A 20,534-nucleotide genomic window follows, 5' to 3' on the forward strand; every position below is an offset into this window, starting at 1 on the left:
GGCAGCGCATGGAGAAGGTGGGGATGGGGTGAGTGTGCCTGGGAGAGGCCCAGGGCAAGGGGCCTGGGTGCATCCGTTGCTGGGAAAGCAGATGAGTCTGACTCAGTGGGAACATCGGGCGGGAAAGGAAGAGAGAGCAGGGACACTATTTCCAAGGGAACTCTGGGTCTGTGGAGATGGGTGAGGGTTAGGGAGCTGTGTGAGGGCCTGGGCAGAAAAGAGGCTAGCCGTGGAGGGGAGGGCCCCAGGAGGAGCAGAGGTGGGCCTCTGGCTGGGCTGGGGAGGACAGAGGGCAGCGGAGCCAGAAGGGCAGGAGCCGTGGCGTGGGGTGAGGGAAACGGAGGCTTGTCGGTCAGGGAGGCAGGGGTGCCGGCAGGCCGCTGCCCGGGCAGAGGGAGGGACAGCCTTAGCTGCACAGGGAGCGCGGAGCGAGAAACTGCCCCGAGAAAGGCTGCCTCCTTTCTCCGGTCAGGGAGGCCGAAGGGCCAGCCCGCGGGAGCCAGGGCCCCGCGTGAGGAGCCTGAGGAGGGAGGTGGGGTGGCCGGCTGGGAGCTGTGGTAGCAAGGGCCCTCCACCCGTTCCACAGAGACACGCGCAGGAGGGGCAGAACTTTAAAGTGCAGGAAAGACGGCGCTCAGCCTGGAGGAACGAGTGACTAATGGTGTTATTTTAGGTATGAGCAGTATTTGGGGGCAGAGACGAGGTCAGGTGAGCTTCTCGGTCGCTTCAGCTTATGTTCTCGGGCTGGGGCGGAGAGCGAGGGAGGCTCCTGCAGGGGGGTGGGGGGGGGAGAGGGACCTCAGACCAGGTTGTAAGGGGCTGTGTCCCATGTCCCGGGGGCCTCTCTCTACCACAGGGAGGGCTCAGGGCCGCCCGTCCGTCTGCAGGCGGGCCCGGTGGGGCCGTGCTGTGCCCAGGGCCGTGGGGAAAGCGGGGGGGGGGGGGGGGGGGGGGACCCGGGGCTGGTCCCCTGTGTCGGCTCCACCTGCCAGGGAGAGGTCCTGCCGGTCGGCCTGGGGACAGGGGCAGGGGCAGGGCAGGGAGAGGTGCTGGGCAGGGCGGCTGGCTGCCGGCGGCTGGCCCTCGCCCTCGGAGAGTGGATGGGTGGGGGCAGCGGCCAGGGCGTTCCTGGCCGGGAGCCCAGCAGAGTCTTTTGTAATCACAACATGATCTCGTGTGTGTGCTGAGCGGCGAAGCCGGCAGGGAGAGGCCGGCGGAGGCCTGGCCCCAGTGGCTCCCGCGTCCCTGCCGCTCCGGCTCCCCCGGGGCTGCTCTGGAATCCTCTCCGTGCCTGCGGTTGCCATGCACTCGGCTGTGAGTGGCACCTCGCCCCTGACGGAGGGCTCCTTGGGGCTGGGAGAGGGCTGAGACCTCAGGAGGCCGTGCTCCGGTGGCAGCTGGGGGCAGCTGGGCCCGGGGGGAGAGGGGCTGTGCCCAGGCCGGCGCAGGGCTGGGCAGGGGCGTTGGGGACAAAGGAAGACCCTGCAGCCAGGCAGGAGGGGCTGGGCCTCCCCGGAGCCGGCTCTCTGCCGTGCCCGTGGCCAGCAGCTCGCGCCCCGAGGGGCCGGGCCCCGGGGAGCAGCTCTTTCCCACAGGCCGGGCGCAGGCCTGGGGTCCGGGGCCTGGGAGTTCAGGGCGAATCAGGGGCCTCTCTTTTCACGGTGGCTCTCGGCCTGGGAGCCAAACAGCTCGCTCCTCGGCCTCCCGGATCCCCTGGCAGCTTCCCAGTCACGGCAGGTTCCGCTGCCAGAGCCATTTATAACTCCCATTCCAGGCTGTGCTCGGCGGTGGCACTCCCTGGAGAGCGGGGGAGGGGCGGCCCACGGCTGGGAGCCTGGGGCCTGGGCAGGAGGCCTTGACCTGAGCCCAAGAATGCAGAGCGAAGGGCAGACAGGCCCCGTGGGGTGGGGGCCCGGGCCCCTCGGTGCCGTCTCCCTTGTGCCCCTAGCCCGGGGCCTCAGGTCTGTGCCCCGGGGGGTGAGAAGCTGGTTGGTGGGAAGGTTGGGGCGCCGGTGAGTGTGGGGCCCCCTGCCCTCCGCAGGGGCCTCACGGGGCTGAGACCCCGATGCACAGGCAGGAAGAGAAGGACGCAGAGCTGGACCGGAGGATAGTCGCTCTTCGAAAGAAGAACCAGGCCCTGCTGCGCAGGTACCAGGTGCGTGGGCCGTGCGGGGGCCGGGAGCCCAGCGGGGTTGGCACGCCCGGTCTGACCCGCAGCCCCTGTGTGGGGGTCTCTCCCTGAAGGCTCCGGTTGGGGGCGGGTAAGGGTGGGTGACGTGGTGCCTCTGCCTCCTGGGGTCCCGCCGGCGTCTCTCTGCGGGCCCGCCGGCGTCCGTTCTCTGTGCTCCGGGGCCCGTGCTGACCCGGGTCCTCCCACAGGAGATCCAAGAGGACCGTCGGCAGGCGGAGCAGGGGGGCATGGCTGTGACCACGCCGGAGCTGCTGCCAGCCGACAGCCTCACCGTCACCATCAGCCGGGTTCCCGGGGTACGCCCCGCCCCCAGCAGGGCAGGGTGGCAAGGAGGTGGAGGGCAGCCCACACCGGGGGCGGACACCCACTCCTGCCCCTCTGCTGCTCTCCAACTCCCAGCCCCATGCAGCCCAAGCCACTGCTGTCCCAGCCCCGAGGGCCACAGCTGAAAGGCCAACAAGTAGAAGCCTCCTCATCCCCTTGTCCAGCCCCACAGCCCTGTCCACAGGCCTCAAAGAACTCTAACCCCAAGCCCCAGGGGCCAGGGAGCTGGGACTGGAGGCCAGGGACAGAGCCCCATTGTCCGGCCGCTCTGGGCTTCCCGGCTCAGGGATGACCAGTCACTGTGGCATCTTGGGCCCCAGGTGGCCCCCGGCCCTGATAACCTAATGCCACCGGCATGTGAGCTCCCGTGGAGTCAGCTCCTCTGTGGGCATTCCGGAGAGGGCCTGGGGAGCCCCGGAGGACCCAGCCCCGCACCGCCCAGGGCCGAGGGCAGAGCTCCTGGTTCTGCAGGGGAAGCGGGTGGTCAGCCGGCACTGCGCGAGGAGCACCCCTGGGCCCGGAGCAGCCAACGAGACGCTGGAGGACGAGGAGGTGGGGGACCTCGCTGACTCTCTCTGCCTGGGGGAGCGGGTGGAGCTGGCCGTGACCATGGAGAACAAAGCCGAGGTGAGCAGGGTGAGGGGGGCAGCCTGGGGGGCAGCCTCCCCTCCCCCCGCTCTGCCACACCGCCCGCCCTCCCCTCCCCCAGGCCAAGCGGGTCGTGAGTGAGAAGCCCAGAGCACGGAACCCGGGGGCAGAGGGGCCGCCCGGAGAGGGCCTGGGCCGGGGCTCCTTCGCGCACTCGGCAGCCGGCGCGGATTCTGCTCGGAGGGTATGTGCTCAGGAGGGGGTGGGGACGGGATGTGGCGGTGCCCTCTGCGGGAGGTCAGGAAGCTGAGTCCCGTGCCCCCTCTGAGGGGACATGGCCCGGCAGCTCCAGCGAGAGTTCTCACCCTTCCTCCCTCTCTCCGGCCAGCCCCTGTGCGGGGTGGACTTGCCGTGAGGGCCAGGGTAAGCCAGACCTGTGATCCAGCCCTCACCCTACCCGGACCTCTGGGGGCCCGGGGGTGGGGCCGGGAGGGAGCCAGGGACTGGCCACGGGGGAGGTTCGACCTCTAGGTGGCAGCAGCAGCTAGTCCTGGCTCTGGCTCAGCCGCTGGGTGCCCTCCCTCGGGGCCTGTGGGCAGGTGCTGCGATCACACACACACACACACACACACACACACACACACCCGTTTCACAGATGAGGAAATGGGACACAGAGAGGTTAAGCAGCTGCCCCAAAGACACAGCTGGCCGGCGGGGGGCAGCCATGCCTACCGCCAGCCGCACGCTGGAGAGGGAGCGCATCCAGTGCTCAGATGGGGACAGGGGAGCCCGGAGCGAGGAAGGAAGGGGTCAGGAGACGCCGGGCGTCCATTGCAGACTGAGGGCCGCCTGCTGCTTCTGCCCCGGAGGTCTGAGCGCCTGTTCCCGGCAGGGCGCCCGGGAGCCCCGGAAGGCAGGCCTGGGAGGCCCCGCTCCCCGCCGGCCCGCGTGGGGGCCCCCGGACGGGGGCTGGGACTACGCGCAGTGGAAGCAGGAGCGGGAGGAGATCGACCTGGCCCGCCTCGCCCGGCACAGGGACGCACAGGGTGACTGGCGCCGCCCATGGGACCTGGACAAGGCCAAGCCCACGTGGGTGGCGGGCAGGGGGCTGTGGGGCTGAGTGCTGTGGGGCTGGGGCCGGCTGGCTGTGGGTGCTGCTTGGGGCACTGGTAGGGCCTCCCCAGGGGGGTGAGGGTCTGCCTGGGCCTTCCGGGCAGGGCTCTGTGCGGGCACTGGGCCCCCCATCTTCCTGCTGCCCTCAGGTCTGGGGCTCGGTGGGGAGGTGGGGCAGGGGTGGGTCTTGCTGCAGCCTCTGTGTGTGTGTGTGTCCCCCCCCCCACCCCACCCCACCCCCCCACCCCCCCCCCCTCCCCCCCCCCGGCACCAGCAGCCTGACGGCCTCTTTGTCTCCACAGCAAGCCTCGGGAGGAGAGCCCCGGCGGGACGGGCGGCAGCGCCAGGGGTGAGCCACACCCACCTCACTGCCTGCCCCTCTTTGGCTTTTTTTTTTTTTTTTTTACCCCCTTGCCCCCTCTTCCTCTCTGTTCTCTGCTCCTTGGTTTGCCACTTATTTTTAGAGCTGCCAGGAAGCATGGAAGAGCATCTTCCTTCCTCCCCCTTGCTATCGGAGGAGGTCACCATGACCCCTGCCCCCCTCCAAACCACCGCTCCTGCCCCTGGCTCCGGCCCCGGAGGTCTGGGGGGAGCTCAGAGGGAGCCTGTGCTGGGTTGCTGGCTCCTCGTGGGCGAGAGCCGAGTTCCCTGCCCTTGGCCGGGCCTGGAACAGAGCCCTGCGGGTCCCTGGTCCCTTGTCTGACACCGGGGAGGCTGGTGCAGGGGCAGCTGGCCTGCCATGAGGGCAGGAGCGGCCAAGTGAGCAAGGGGCCCAGCCCTCCTGGCCGCCAGACCAGGGCTGTGTGTGGGAGCCAGAAAACCACAGCCAAACCGGGAGAATGAGCACCAGCTCCCTGGTCCTGGGAGGACTGGTGTTTGGATCCTCTCTCACCCTCCCTTCGCCCATTTCCTTGGCCTCACTTAGGTCCCAGGAGCCACCGGAAGCTACAGCCCCCACCCCGGTCCCCTGACGGCAAAGGTGAGGGAGGAGAGAGGGAGGAGTAGGGTCCCCGGAGCTGGGGAGGGAGCCGGCTGCTCAGGCCCTCTTCTCGCCCTGATCTGTGGGCCGTTTCTTGCAGGTGGTGCGGCTCGGGGCGGGCCATCTGGCAGGCCCTTGGTGGCCCTGGCCCTGCACAGCAAAGCCCGCGGGACGGAGAGGCTGACCGGCAGGGCCCGCAGGTAACGGGGACACACACACACACACACACACACACACACACACACGGCAGCAGGTAACGGGAACACACACACACACACACACACACACACACACGGCAGCAGGTAACGGGGACACACACACACACACACACACACACGGCAACAGGTAACGGGGACACACACACACACACACACACACACACACAGGGGGCAAAGTCAAGGGCAGCGTCTGAGCGTCCTGATTTCCTGGCTCCCTTCTGCCCCAGAAATTGAGGACCCACTCTGGTCCGGGCGCCAGCTCTGGCTGACTGCTGCCTGTGGCCGGTGGCCGGTTAATGAGGCGCAGGGAGAGGCCATGAGCCAAGGCGGCAGCAGCCAGCCAGAGCCTGGCGCCCGGGGAGCCGGTGGTAATTACAGCAGTCACCTTCCCCCGGGAAGTCAGTGCCTTTCCCAGGCAGCGCGGGCGCGGACGGCCCGGAGTCTCCACAGAACTCAGGGTGCTTCAGGCTGGGCCATGCTTGGGGGGGGGGGGGGGGGGCGCGGCGGGAATGGGACCTGAGGTGGGGCTAAGGAGGGCAGTGTTCAGAGGAAACTGAATTCGGGGAGCAAGGCGGGTTGGAAGGGAAGCATCCGGGAGCCTCTTCCTGGCTCAGAGGCTCCTGAGGCCCCGGAGCCACTGACTCCAGTGCTGAGGACCCGAGGTGGGGTGGGTAAGGGGAGGGCCTGCCATGTGCGGTGTTTCTCCAGGTGGGAGACCAAGGAAGACCAGGAGGCGGTGGAGAGCCAGGAGGTGGGTACCTGGGCAGGGGGTGGGGCGGGCCAGGGACAGGAGCCCCGGTGTGCCGGCCAGCAGTGCCAATCTCTCGTTTCAGGGAGGTGAAAGCACCAGCCGGACTCTGAAGGAGGAGGAACAGGCACAGACCCAGGGCAGCACGGAGCAGGGCAGCCCCTGGAGCCCCCAGGCAGCCAGCCCCGCTCCCGCATCCCCCGAGGGGACCAAGGGGGAGCCAGAAGCTTCGGCAGCCAGTCCGGCCCCCGGCTCTCCACAGAACGCGGACCTGGCCCCCCTGGACCTCTCCCTCAGAGGCCCCGGGCCTGGGCCTGGGAAGGGAACGTGTCTGAGGCCGGGGGCCCGGGAGAGCCCTGTGTCCCCGGGGGAGGGTTCTGAGCTGCCTGTGTGTTTGGATGACCCCCAGGCTGAGCAGGAAGTCCAGGCTTGCTCTGAGCCACAAAGAGGAGCAGGGCCCCTGGGGCCCAGGAGAGACAGGCCTGGCAGGGCTGGGGCCCCGCGAAGCAGGCCCCCCCGAGGAGCAGGCCGACGAGCGAGGGGCACAGGAGGCCTGGGGAGTGGAAGAGGGGGCCCCGGCCCTGCGGGGAGATGCTGAGCAAAGCCCCGGGGAGCAGGGGCACCAGGCTGGGAAGAGAAGGAACGGTCACAGCCAAGAGCCTTCTCTGTGACGGGTGTCTGGTTGCTGTGGCTGGTGGCCGTGTGGCTCAGCGGTTTGGCAAACTCTCTGGCCCAGTGACATGTGGGGGCCAGGAGCTGTCCTTCCTGCACCTCCTGTGCACATCCCTGGGCATGTGTTTCCCACACCCGGTCTCTGAGGCTGGTAAGCCCTGCCTTGGGTCTACTGCTGCCTGGGCCTCCAGCTTGCCCTGCCCTGCCCTGCCCTTCCCTGCCCCCCAGAGAGCAAGGCTGAGAAGCACTTAGCACCTGGCTTGTGTGGCCTCCCTCTCCAGCTGCCAGCTGCCAGCTCCTCGGTGCAGGCACCTCGGCAGCTGGCATGACCAGCCGAGGCCTGGGCCCTTTCCCTCGCCTCTGCCTTGCACCCAGACTCACAGGGCGGCCAATCCAGCGGCCAGAAGCCTTCGGCTTTTCTAGAAAAGCAGGCTGACGCCCAGAGAAAGGGAGGCCGCAGCTGGCAGAGGCTGAGCTGGGGCTGGGAGAGCAGAGCTCAGGTCTCCCCCGGGAAGACTTCCTCCCTGGAATGGAATGAGAGTGGGAGAGGAGGGGACGGTGCAGCGGGAGACCTCACCATCAGGGACCACCCCCACCCAGTTCAGACGCTGAGTGCACCCTGCAGGGGGGCCAGGGACCAGCCCTGCAGCCTGAGGCCATTCCCTGCCATCTCCTCCTTCCTCTCCCACCACCTCACTGCACCAGTCAGGCAAAAGCAAGGACACACAGGATCTCAGAGAAACAGCAACTCTCCCTAAGTACGACATCAGGGCTTGTCTTTCCTACTGAAGTCTCCATTTCTGCCCCTCCTCCGAGGCCCACGTCTGGTGAATTATCCAGACTCCGCACAAGCTGTGGCTTCCTCTCAATTCAACAAACATTTCCTGAGCACACACTACCAGCAACGCAGCCTGTGGGCGACAGTGACTTTGCCAGCGAGGGGGAGGGAGGAAACCTAGTCATCCGGCTGAGCCAGGGCAGAGCCAGGCTGCACAGCGGGAGCCCGACAGGGGACAGCGCCTGGGATGGTGGGAGGGACCCTCCCTTTCTCAATGCGTGTACCCTTTGCCCCCGAGCCTTTGCCTGGATCTCCCCGAGGGCCCCCCTCTGCTCCCCTCCTCTCTGCTCCTGCCATGGCTGTTCCTCTCTGCTGGCCTCACCAGCTTCCCTAGGCTCTCTGTGGTCACCCAGATTGTCCCTGGGAGGTCCATTGTCAAAGGGAGGCCTTGACCATGAGGCCTTGGCCATGGGCTTCCTCAGGGGCTCTCACTGCACCCTCCCCACCCATTGAGGAAGCAAGAGGAGGGGCTCATGCTGACAGCAGTGCTTCTCCCTCGCTGAGGTGCAGAGCAATGCAGATGCTAATGCTGCAGGCCGGGGGCAGACCCCGGACTTTCATGTCCGATGCATCGCCAGCTGGGGCCTATGCTGCTGATTCCTGGACCACACTTTAGCAGTCAGGGTTTGGACCAGCATCTGGGGACTGGGGGCAAAGACAGTAGACTCTCACTGCCCGCTGCTGCCTGCGGAAGGCTGAGCTGCCTGGCTTCAGTGCTGCCCCTGTGCGGGGAGCTGAGGCAGCTGGGGAGAGGTGGAGAGGCCAGTGACCGGCTGCCAGCTTCCCGAGGTGAGAGTGGAAAAGCTGGGTGGGAAAGGGCTGAGGTGAAGGGGCTGGAAGAGGCTGGTGTGGGTTGGCCAAAGGGATTTTGAAAAGGCTTGGGAACATGCCTATGCGTATGGGAGGAAGACCCCAGGAAATGAGTAGGCCAGAGTGAAAGTGCTAGCTCAAGCTTTCCTCTTGCCTCCCAGTCACACAGATATGGCTTTGGAGCTTTGCCCTGGCCCTGGAACCCATGACTCCCAGAGGCTGGAGCTGGGGTGGGCAGAGCCCTTCAATGCAGGTGTCTCCACAATAACTGTGACCAAGAATTTGAATCTAAGGTTCACAAACTTCTCCCAACTCCAGTGCTGCCAGCTGTACAGGAGTGTCTTCATTCGAGGGCGTGTTGACTGTGGGATGGGGATGTAGCATTTGGGCAGAGCGCTGGTTCAGTCCTCACAACAGGACATAAGCAAGAGAGAAAGCGGGGCAGGGGGCTACGGACAGATAGGGCTTCTCTCTCTGAGGGCCACACCCAAAAGGATGTTAGCAGAAAGGGAGTGACGAGGGGCTGGAAAGAAGACTGGCACAGGACAGTCTCCCTGGAGGAAGATTGTAGAGCAAGGCAAATATCACTGTAGTTTAATAACAAAGGGGAGCCCTGCCCTGCCCTGGCCAGTGTGGCTCAGTGGTGGAGCACCGGCCCATGCACCAGAGGTTCGTGGGTTCGATTCCTGGTCAAGGGCACATACCTTGGTTTTTTTCCAGGCCCATTGTGTGGGAGGCAAGCAATCGATGTGTCTCTCTCACATGAATATTTCTCTCTCTCTCCCCCCTCCCTCTCTCCCACTCTAAAAATCAATGGGAAAAACATCCTGGGGGGAGGAGTACCAACACCAAACAGAAGGGCGCCCTTCTTCAGGATAAAGGGAGCCAGCAGCTCTGAGGCCGCCCCTCCCGCCCTCGGGACCAGATGTGGAGCAGGAGGGGAACGTGGGCAGACACCCCTCCACAAACTCGGGGTCCTGGAAGGCTGGCTTTCTCTCTTCCTGGACCCGGAAGGCCTGGTCCGGCGCCCTCCTCTTAGAACCCCTTCTCTGCTCCAGCCGACAGACAGGATCGCTCTTAAAAGTGGAGGTTCTTCGTGAGACACGGCTTTCAGGAGCCCCAGAGCCGGAGGAACTGAGAAGGGAGGGCGCAGAGGGGAACAGGAAACCAGCAGGGAGATGACAGCTTTACCGAAGGCCTCCAAACAGGGGGCGCGGAAGAGGCAGGTGCAGCCCTGTGCTGGGCCCAGGTCCCTTCGCAGAGAGGAACAGCAGACAGAATTGTAAGGGAGGTATGCGTTCTGTTTTGTTTTAAACAGATTTCTTATTGGTTTGTAGAGAGGAAGGTTGAGGGCGAGAGAGAAACAATGACATAACATCAATCAGCTGTCCCCTGCCCTCCCCCAACTGGGATGGAGCCTGCAACCTGGGCATGTGCCCTGACCAGGAACTGAACCAGTGACCTTCCAGGGCATGGGACAAAGCCCAACCAACTGAGCCACACCGGCCAGGGTGGGAGGGCCCTTTTTTGGTGATGGGACGCACATGAGCTTTGGGATCCAACAGACTGAATCTGAATCCTGTTTGCCAGCTGGATGACCGTGGTCAATTTAACTTCTAAAAGCTGTGTTCTGATCTGCAACAGGGGGCTAGTAATATCTAGTTGAAAGGCTGTTCAAATAAAGATAAGAGTATGCAAAACATGCCTGGCACACAGTAGGCACTCTATTAACAGTAGCCTGGCACCGGAAGGCACTTGGTGAATGAATACTGTTGAATAAATGAAGTAGTTATTTGGTGTGACCTGTCTACTTTGTTTCCCATCTTTTCTTTTACTTTCTCTTCTGGTCTCATCTTCACGGGGTCAGGACGCCCTCAGGGAGACAAGGGGTGGTTTATAAAGCTGAGCAGCTCCCGCCCCGGGAAGCCCAGTTGAGTCACGGCCTCAGGAAGTGACCCTTCTCTCACAGGGAGGGTCTTTGTCCCCAGCCCCCAGTGCGCTTCTGCCGGCCTCTGCACACTGGCTCCCACAGTTCAGAGCGGTTTCTCTTTCCCTCTGTTCCCATCATCAGGAATCTCATGAACTCCCACCAGCGTTTACTCCTTTAATATTTCCCCCGGAAACACACTCGACTTGTGGAGTTTGCTCCATGTCTCCCAGTGTTAAGTGTTGTCTCCCAAAGGAGCAGCATGACTATATGTTCTTATGGTCAAGGGGTGGGTAATTGGGGATCCCTAGAAGCAGGGGCTCCCCAGCTCTCTTGCTACCCAACAAGGCACAAGTTGGGAAGGTTTGACCACCAGTCAACTCCAATCCTAACCCTGGCCTCGGAGACTGGAATAACAGGTAAAGATGGTGCTAGCCCCCCGGAAGATCAAAGGGAACTGCCAAAAATCCCCCATACTTTCTTATTTTGGGGTTTAGTCAGAGGGTTTCAAGGGCAAAGGAGAAAGTAAAGACACCAACCCCTTCACTCTGCCTCTTGAGTCATTTATCGGCACCAGCAGACCCCGGCAGGCGTCTCGCCGAGCGAGGGTTATCAGGGCTTCTGAGGAAGGGCTGACACCGGCTAACCACAGCCTCACGGAGGGGGAGAAGGCAAGGCTGGGAAAGGCACTGAGAGGAGCCGGCAGGAGGCCCAGACTGAGGCTGCTTTTTCTCACCGAGGCTGCTGGCCCCCGTCACAGCCGCTCATTAAGCATCCACTTGACGCCAGGGACGTGAGATTGCGCAGACCTGGCACCAGAAGGAGCCGATGTGGCACCCACTGCTCCTTTTAAGGACTGGCTCGGGGAGCAGCAGGCTCCGGGAGGAGGTGAGGCAAACACATCGGTACCTTTGGAGGAGGGGAGAGAGGACTGTCTCCTTGGAGGGAGGGAGAGAGAACTGCCTCCTTGTTAACATGCTCGCTCTCCGGGCGAGTTCTGCTGTAACTGTCACAAATGCTCAGTTCCCTGGGCTTTTCCCCTTTTCTCACCAACTCTGGGGACACAGCGTTTCCCTTCCCCCTGGCAGGGCAGCTGGCTTCAACCAAGACAATTTGATAATCACCTGTCAAAACAGAAATACCCTCAGCCCTGGCTGTATGGCTCAGTTGGTTGAGCATCATCCCGTACACCAAGAGGTGGCGGGTTCGAGTCCCAGTCAGGGCATGTGCAGGAGGCAGCTGGTTGATGTTTTTCTCACATTGATGTTCCTCTCTCTTTCTCTCTCTCTCTCTCTCTCTCTCTCTCTCTCTGAAATCAAAATAAGTAACAGAAATACCCTCACCTGTTGCAGGTTCTGAAGGAAAGGCTGGACCAGTGGTTCTCAATTTTAGTATGCATCAGACTCACCTGGAAGGCTAATTAAAACACAATACTGGGCCCTAACGGGTTTGGCTCAGTGGATAGAGCATTGGCCTGCGGACTAAAAGGTCCCAGGTTTGATTCCGGTCAAGGGCATGTACCTTGGTTGCGGGCACATCCCTGGTGTTTCTCTCTCATCGATGTTTCTAACTCTCTATCCCTCTCCCTTCCTCTCTGTAAAAAAACAATAAAATATATATTAAACAAACAAGCACAATGCTGGGCTCCATTCCTGGATTTCTCACTCAGTTGGTCTGAGATGGGGCCCAAGACATGGCATTCCTAAAGTTCCCAGGGATGCTCAGGCTGATGGTCTGAGCCTGGTGGGGTGTTTCTACCTGTCCCTTCCCATTTCTTTCCATGCGTCGGTTTTTCCCAAAGGGACAGGCATTCCCTTGAAAACATATTACCCCATGTGTGAACACTGTACTCTTATTCCCAAGATCTCCAAGCCCTGTCGCCTCTATTGCCTCCATTTGCTCTCAAGGGCCATAACCAATGCCATCGAGTCCTCAAGTTGCCCGTTCAGGAGTCCCTCCTAAGAGCATGCGGCCTCCCACCCGGGTCCCGCGATCCTGTGAGCTGTCAGCGGACCAGAGACTGGCTGCTGTGACACACCCTGCCCAGGCTGACCAGCAGGGCGCTGCGGGGATGAGTGGCCTCCAGAACACAGTTCGGGGAGACTCAACTCGTGACTCGGGATACTACGGAGGCAGCCGAGAGAGGTATATTTAAAAGCAAATCCTTGGTAATCAGCATAATTGCTTTTTTGGACAAGTTGGCTTTGGGATGTTTGAGGCTCACTTGTCACACTGTAGGCACTACATAAATAGTTCTTGAATTAATGGTAGTGGTTTATGGGAAATAATTAAGTTAGAATCTTACTGCTGTTTACCTGATAAGCTATTAGCCAAAACAGATAACTGAAGTTAAGAAAACAGGGCGATGACTAAGGTAGACTCTTGCTGGCATGACTGTCAAGTCCTTGAGGGTGCGAACGGTGTGGTAGCTGTCTGGCCCCGCAGCAGTGGCTGACCGGACGTGTAGAGTAGCACAGGGAACTGTGCTCCTCACCGACCAGGTGGCTCCCGAGCTTCCTGGGAGCATAGCTGTTTCTGTACTTAGGATGGAGAGCCTGGCTGTGCGGTTAAAAAAAAAAGGTTTTGTTTTTGTATTCTTAAAATTAGATACTGGAGGGAACAAAGAGCAGAACGAGGAACATAGGTTTTCTGGCAGGAGAAACCCACAGGCTACGTCAGCAAGTAAAACTGCTAATGGAGTAGGTGTTTTTATAGCTTAACATCCGGCATGAAGGGTCAGAACGCAGGAGACAATGAATGGGTCACACATTCCGTGTCGCCTCCATTAAGCACCTCATGGAATACAGCTGTGGCTTCTGGAGCCGGAAAGAGCAGGCAGGCCGAGCCCACGTCCCACAAAGGCAGAAAACAGCGGCTGGCATGGCCAGGGCAGCTGTGATTTGTGGGGGGGTTCTCTTCCGCCATCAGTCCACTCTCCTGAAGCAGATTATGGGCTGTGGGTGTGGGTCCACAGTGAAATAGGACCTTGACACCACAATGACACGGGAACAAGGCTGTCCAACACAGTGACTGACCAGGTGAGCAACAAACTCAGCGCACCTACGACCGGGCCAGGCACTGAGCTTAGCGCTGGTCCTGAGAAACGAGCAAAGTCCCTCTCTCAGCTCAGAGAGACCAAAACACAACACACACACACACACACACACACACACAGCCCCTCCAGCTGTAACCCTTTTGTTAATGCAATTGCCATCCCAGAAATACCTCTTTTCTCTGCAAACAGGAAGGGGAGGACAATGATTCCCCCCTTTTAAGCAGCTGTGGTAGCCATACAGCTTAGGAGCTGACCTTTCAGTTCCCCGAAGAAGCATGTAGAAACAAGTAGATGCTCTCCCTCAGCATTTCAAAACAGGATATAAATACTCAACCGAAGAACACAGTATCTCAGCATTCCCCAGTGAAAACGGAAAGACAAGGTAGGCAGAAAATGGCCTCATACTGTGCAGAAACCTAGAGCTTAGGAAGAAAAACATTTCTTCTGCTTAAAACTTCGGAGAAACACTTTTCGTACCTCCACCTTCCCTGGGAGAGAGAAATGGTACTCACTCCAACTCAGTGGAACTGGCCCCTCACCCTCCAAAACCTCTTTCAAAAGAGGGTTATCTATCTCTTCCTTCCCACTCAGGCTGTCAGGGAACACGCGCACGGCAGTAACGTCAATACAAGCAAACACGGAGAAATTACCCTCGTGGTGCAGGTACAAAGCAGTTAGTTGAAGGAAAGGAACAGCCTCTGCACAAATCCCTCCTTTCTGACTCAACAGCTGTAGGACAATTTTGCAGATAATGTCTCACCCTCGAAAAGAGACCGCTATTGAGACCACTGCCCCCACCAGCTGGGTTCGGTTCTGGTGGAATGGTGCCCATCCCGTCAGCCGGCAGGCCCCTGCCACACAGCCTGCTGCAGGGCCCACCGTGAGAAGCCGGTGTAGCAGCAAAAGCCACACGTCACCATCCACGGAGAGGGAGCCTGCCCAGAGCCACAAAACGCTCTCCCGCCCCTTCGCTCTGCCTTCCCCAGCCCCCTCACAGAAAGCCATTGTGTAGGCTGAAGAGGGGAATAAAAGGAGGGCGGACTTTCCCCAGTTCCCCTGCAGACTACAAGGTGATGTAAAAGAACAGCAGCCACCCCCCAACCGCTCTGCAGAAGTGCAGGCCCCAGGGGGCCCCACCAACACGGGCTTTTGGCTGTGTACTGGGCAGCGCCGTCCAATAATGAGCTGAGCTCAATTGCTTGCCATGTATTTTGCGGCATAACTAATCCCTTAGTTTTGTGCTTTTCACCCACATGCCTCTTATTGTTTGCGTTAGGGGGAGGAAAAGCCTCACCTTTGGAGCAATCTAAAGTTCTCTCAGCAGTTGACTCTCTCGCCTTCTCCATTTAGACAAAGCCCTGACCAGCCGCTGCAGCCTCCTGGAGCAGTGTGTCTTTCCCGGTGTTAGCATTTCCTGAACTATCTAGGGGCCAACGGTTTGTTTAAAGCTGCGAAGAGCGGTGTTATCATGCGGCTTATCCTCACCTCAGCTCTCAGCCAGCTCAATATTTGCAATAATTCTTAATATGCATGGTGGCTGATCCCTTAGCTTCTTCAGCGAGGCATCTGTTCAGAATCCTATAAAAGCAGAACTCCCCCCCCACCCAACCTTTTAAAGCTAGATATCACTGTCCTGCCAACCCCATCATTGCTTCCCGACTAAGATGGATCTTGCCACCCTTGACTAATCAGTTCAGTCAAGCCATCCGGCAGAGAACATTAGGGCAATTGTTTTTTCCTCCGACAGCTATTTACCATCGCCCATCCACCACATCTCAGACCATTTCCTCTTCCAACTTCTCCTCCTTCCCCAAGAAATCTGAAAACAAAAACAACTTACACAGGCTTACATAGAGTTCTTAGAATGTATTTTTGTTCACCTGAAAAATAAAACTTTTAAAAAATATACAAGACTTTTTTTGAGTACAGGTATATCTTAAATGGCTGAATTATAAATAATGTCTCTGGTCATGTTCACAGCGAGGGCTGGAACTAATGTCCGGTTCCAGTGAAGGCTTTAGAGTCAGGAGGCCAGCAGTCGGGCCCGTGAGTGGTCTCTCTAGACTCGGATCCATCCCAGGGTGGATCCGACAGTCCAGGACGCGGGGGTCGGGATGGGGACAGGGAGGTTGGACTCCCAGATGTTCTCCTGCAAGTTCAAAGAATTCTTGGGATAAGAGATCCCTTTATAAATTATTAAAATAGAGGGCTAAAAATCCACACAATAAATATAAAGTACAGGCTATTATTGAAGTTATAAAGTGGCATTTTATGTTTCTCCCCCATAGGGCCCCACCAGAAATTTAAAAGGCCTCAGAGGCTTTCTAATGACCGAAGTCAAGTCAGCTGCTCAGAAATCTCTTCCAGCAAGACACCGAGGGGTGCTGCCAGCCCGCCCCAGGCTGACAGCTCAGCTGCAGTTTTCTTGCCCACAACAGGACATGGCTTAAAGCAAGGCTGTGCGTCCTTGGATCAGCGCTAACTCGAGTGCAGGCCAGAAAACTGGAGAGACAAACTGTTTCAGGGCTCAGGTGGCTATGTTTGTCCTTTTTATAAAAAGGTGCCTCATTTCCCAAAAAAGGAAACATTAAGGGTTTTGGGATCTTGTCATACCCACACTCAATTGCCTAAAAGCAAGTGGCAGAAGGAGATGGAATCCTAATTGAGGATGCACAATTCTCGCTGCCCCAGAGCTCTGCCAAGTGTCATTCCCCTTGATGTTTCTCATCTCAGAAAAAGCACAGGAGTCTATCAGGAGGGGTCAAGACAAGCCAATTTAACCTTGCCACCGCTCGTCTATTACCTGGCTACCAAAGCACAATCCCGAGCTGTAAGTTCATCTTTTAAACCAGAGGACGTGTTCAAAGCTCTGATTTCACAACAAAGTTCATCCTGATCGCTGGGCTAACTTGTCACTACGAGCTCAGGACAGAGGGAAGGCTGGGATGACTACTGGACCAAGACAAGATTTTCAGGAGGTGGTGGTGTGTGTGTGTGTGGGGGGGGGGGGGGGGGGGGGGAGAGAATAAAACAAACACTCGTGAGTTACTCTACATACAAAAAGCTTGCTCTTCCTAAAAAACTGTGAGAAGGCCAAAGACTGAGGCACGCAGGCATCGCTCTCTCCCTTTTCCCTGGCCCATGGCCAGATACTTAGGGTGCTGCCGGAAACCTCCCGGGTGGGGACACTAGGGTGGGAAGAGATCCGCACACTCTCCACCCTCCCTAAACTGCTTCTACTTCTCCTAAGGGTTCCCACTGTCCTTTCAGCAAGTCGAAGAGTGATTATACTCTTTGTGTGGCATAAACCTATTTCTGAAGTAAAGAGGGAAAGAGTGGGTGATGGAAAAAAATGTTTGTGCCCTGTGGCCGGCTGCACTCCGGGGCCCAGCAAATAGCCCTTTTGCCTGACCCCATCAGCCACGCAGGGTGTGGGAGGATATATATCACACTATGCAATTACAACTCCTGGTGCATTTGTCCACAGCTATATACAGGGGTCTATAAATTAAACGCATTCGTGGCCACTGCAACTAGGTTGACGTACCTGAGCTCCCCTGTTTTGGTGCCCTCCCTCCTTCCGACTGCTTCAGCCGATTCAAGAGCCCGTGCGGCTCCCTCTTTCCCCTGAGTCTTGGGGGGGAAAGCCCGGGTCACCCCTGCACGAAGGATACACCCCTGCCAGCGGCGCACAAGGCTTCGGTGCTGGGATCGCCCCCGCTCCCCGCCCCCCTTTATGGCTCATAGACCCGGCGCCGCCGCCGCCGCACAGTCCTGGGAAGACCGAACCCCCGAGTCCCAGACCGGCCGAGGTCCCTCCGCTGAAGACCGGGCTGCAGGCCGTTCGCCCCGCGGGTCGGCGCTGCTCGTCGGGGAAGGGGGCGTTCGCTGCGCGGGGGTCCGTCCCGCGGGCTCTCCGTCCGTCCGGCTGCCCAGTCCGGCGACCCGGCTCGGGGAGGACGGCTCCCCGCCGCCCAGGGGCGAGCGCGCGCCTCACCGGCTCCCGGGCGCCGCCGCTTCCTCCTCGTCCTCCTCCGGGCCTCGCGCCCGCGGCGGCGGCGGCCGGGCCAGGGGGCCGTCGGCCGGGGGCGCGGGCGGCGGGGCCCCGGCCGCCTGCAGCGGGGGCGCGGCGCGCGGCGCCTCGCGGCGGGACGGGCCGGTGGCGTTGGGCCCCGCGGCCGCCCCCGAGGTCCCGGACTGGCCGGTGGCGTTGGCGCCGCCGGGGGGCGGGCCGGCGGCTGCCCCCGAGGAGCCGGCGCCCACCGGCTGCCAGATGAGGCTGTAGTAGACGGCCAGCACGATGGCCGCCAGCGACACGGACAGCACGTAGGCGAACACGGTGGCGAGCCGGACCCACTTCTTGTTGGTCTTGGCCGCCATCTTCGCCTTCTTGTCCCCGGTGTAGGTGGCCGGCTTGCCCCGCTCGGACGGGGCCGCGTCGCGCTCCTTCATGGGGGGGCCCCGGCCTCGGGCGCGGCGCTCCACGGCCCCGGCGGGCGGGGGCCTGGCGGCCTGGAGGACGAGGGGGGCGGGGGCGCCCCGGTTCGCGGCCGCTCCGCCGCGCTCCTCACGCCGCCCGCCCGCAGCCTGCCAGCCGCGTCGCTGCCGCCGCCGCCGCCGCCGCCGCCTGGGCCGGGGCCTGGGCCAGTCCCCGCCGCCAGCGCCGCCGCCGCCGCCGGCCCGTCAGCTGCTTCCCCGCCGCCGCCACAGCCACTGCCGCCGCAGCCGCCCGGCTCCGCGTCCCCATCCGCCGCCGCCGCCGTCTGCCTGGCCGCCGGCCGCTCGGTCTCCAGTGGCCGCGCCGACCGCGCTGCTCCAGCCCGGCTCCCCCGCCTGACGCGCCGGGCCCGGGGCGGGAGCGCCGCGGGGGGCTGCCCTTAAAGGGGCGACGCCGGGTCCGGAAGCGCCGCGGGAGGCGGGCTGCTGTCGGCGCCGCGAGCCCGCCGGGCGCCCGGGGGCGAGACGGTTAAAGGAGGCTGGTCTTAAAGGGGCCGCAGCCCCGCGCCCGCCGCCCGCGAGGGGGGGCTCCGGTGCTGCTTTAAAGGGGGACCCGCGTCCCGTGGGGAGGAGAGCGGACAGGAAAGGGGCGTGGAGGGGGGGGGGGACGGAGCGCGGAGCTGTCAACTCTGGCGACTCTCCTCCCGGCCGACAGTCCCGAGGAGGAACGGCGGCACCAGCGTGGGCCCCAGGCCTCGGTGCGCCCCCGAGTGGGGGGTGACAGCACGCGCGTGCTCCCGGCGCGCGCCCCGCTCCACGTGGCCGTCCAGGCCCCTTTGCACCCGGCGGCTCCAGCCCCCGCCCCGCAGGCCCAGCTCCCGACAGGTCGCGCCCCTTCCCCGCCGGCCCCACCCCCTTTCCCCGTCCCGTCCCGCCCGGGCTTCGGGGCTTCGCTGAAATCCGTCCGATTCCTTGTTCTCTTAGGGCCCCGGTCAGGGTGCCCAGAGCTTCACATGCTAGGCTCGCTCTCCAGGCTCGCCACCCATCTTAGTGCCAAAGTTTGCAACAGGTGTCCTCCCGCTGTCGGGGGCTTCCGACCCCAGGCCGAGGGGCTGCATTGAGCCCTTGGCGCGGCTGCAAGAGCTTTTACCACCTCGCATCCTCTCCCGGCCGCAGAGCCCTGGCCTTTGTTCCCTCGCCCCCATCCCCACCCCGTTCCCCTGTGAGGTTTGTTCTCTGGTCGATTCTGAGGATCCCTCTCCCAGCTCGGACTCTTCAGCAGACGCCTTTCCCTGAGTATTCGCTTCTTCTACCCTCCCCGCTCCTGCCTTCTCTTCTTCCTATTCTCTCTTTAAAAGGCTTTCCAGAATTTCTAGGTCCCTCCTCCTTGAATTCTACTTCCTATGTTCCCAGAATCGGGTGTATGGACCACTTGGGTGTGGGAGACTGTACCTGTGTGGGGAGAGGACCGTGGTCCTGATGGGCTTCTGTGGGCGAACAGCTTCCTCCCAACTCCTGCCCCTGCAGATGCGAGCCTGACTTTTCGCTTCTGACTCTGGAACAGGACCCTCTCACCTTTCCCATTTCCCTCATGCTCCACCGGAGACCTGTGGTTTCCAGACACATGCCCCATGATGGGGAATCCCCTTCGCAACGCTGCTGTCCTGCCCGCGCTAGGATAGGCCTAGTGAGAGAAGTCAGAGAATCAAGGCAGGGTGGGGACCGAAAGCGCCCCAAAGACCATCTTTTGTAAATGCCCCATGGACCCTAGAACCTCCTGCACCACGTCCTATGGAGCACTCTTCAGATCCCGTAGACATTCTCTGTGATGGTGGACCTTGCCTGCTCCCCGAGGCAGCGTCTTAGCCGCTGGACAGTCCTGACCAATTACACACAGAAGTCAAGCGGCTACTGGAACGGAGTGTGCTGATGGCCGAGGGAGCCAAAGGCCTATAACCCGACCCCTCACCCTCATTCCTGATGCCCAGCTGTGAGCCTGCCACTAACAGTGGCCAACTGGATGCTATTTCCAGAACAGCCTGCCTTTTCACTTTCTGAGGAATTTCAAGAACGTGGGACGTTCGGAGTGTGTATTGTCTTCTGCTGGGCGGATGGGGGAAAGACAACCACTCGCTCCCATCTGCTCCCCGGTCAGCCACAGGGGGCTGCTGAGTTAAAACCCCTGAATTGCCTCCGAATGTTGTCCTCTCCTCTCTCCTGCTCTTGGCTTTCCTGGCAGGACTGATCATACCAACCATACAAGGTAAATTATTTGGAAAGATTCCAGGTAAAGCCTCCTCCTGGAATTCACCCGGTATTTCTTCTGTTGCAAATTAAAACTTCTTTCTTCTTGCTTGGTTCTCAGTGGAGTGGAAAACAGCATGTAATTCTTTTCTATACTAAAGAATAAGCGTACTTGAGAAGCACTTATTCAAATCCTCTCAGCCTATTTTTCTCTAAACTAAACAGTGCCAGATTCTTTAACCTATCAATAAGCCCTATTTATTATCTGGATTTACATAGTGTCTTTTACCCCAGAACTCAAATAGCTTTCAGATATAATTGAGCCTGATCTCCCTGGTGCTTGAGCCATTAAGAAACCATTAGTGTATTCTTGCTGCAGGCAACTAAATG

At 60.7% G+C, this 20,534-nt stretch overlaps 2 protein-coding genes across 3 annotated transcripts; one reads left to right on the forward strand and one right to left on the reverse strand.

Moving 5' to 3' along the window:
* The first annotated feature begins 1,082 nt into the window (after nucleotides 1-1,082).
* On the forward strand, nucleotides 1,083-10,283 carry CCDC9B (coiled-coil domain containing 9B). 2 transcript variants are annotated; one of them, XM_084885910.1, is made up of 11 exons: nucleotides 1,083-1,314; nucleotides 2,074-2,148; nucleotides 2,380-2,487; nucleotides 2,987-3,142; nucleotides 3,225-3,347; nucleotides 3,996-4,192; nucleotides 4,519-4,565; nucleotides 5,142-5,195; nucleotides 5,296-5,395; nucleotides 6,122-6,164; nucleotides 6,247-10,283. In XM_084885910.1, exons 1-11 carry the CDS (start codon nucleotides 1,303-1,305, stop codon nucleotides 6,757-6,759), a joined length of 1,428 nt encoding a protein of 475 aa, XP_084742036.1. In that variant the 5' UTR covers nucleotides 1,083-1,302; the 3' UTR covers nucleotides 6,760-10,283. The 2 variants fall into 2 exon arrangements, with proteins under 2 accessions (XP_084742036.1, XP_084742035.1); XM_084885909.1 differs by having other exon boundaries at nucleotides 1,089-1,314; nucleotides 2,042-2,155.
* A 5,031-nt stretch (nucleotides 10,284-15,314) lies between these two features.
* Nucleotides 15,315-18,511, reverse strand: INAFM2 (InaF motif containing 2). The gene has a single exon (XM_084885935.1). It carries the CDS (start codon nucleotides 17,913-17,915, stop codon nucleotides 17,457-17,459), a length of 459 nt encoding a protein of 152 aa, XP_084742061.1. The 5' UTR covers nucleotides 17,916-18,511; the 3' UTR covers nucleotides 15,315-17,456.
* Between the last annotated feature and the right edge of the window lie 2,023 nt (nucleotides 18,512-20,534).

The sequence above is a fragment of the Pipistrellus hanaki genome (genome assembly GCF_964339955.1).
Source record: "Pipistrellus hanaki genome assembly, chromosome: 1".
Taxonomy (NCBI): domain Eukaryota; kingdom Metazoa; phylum Chordata; class Mammalia; order Chiroptera; family Vespertilionidae; genus Pipistrellus; species Pipistrellus hanaki.

Coding starts and splice junctions, on each gene's coding strand:
- INAFM2 (XM_084885935.1), bottom strand. CDS start 17,915: ATGAAGGAGCGCGACGCGGCCCCGTCCGAGCGGGGCAAGCCGGCCACC.
- CCDC9B (XM_084885909.1), top strand. Junction 2,488..2,986: donor CCATCAGCCGGGTTCCCGGG/GTACGCCCCGCC, acceptor CTGGTTCTGCAG/GGGAAGCGGGTGGTCAGCCG. Junction 3,143..3,224: donor CCATGGAGAACAAAGCCGAG/GTGAGCAGGGTG, acceptor CCCCTCCCCCAG/GCCAAGCGGGTCGTGAGTGA.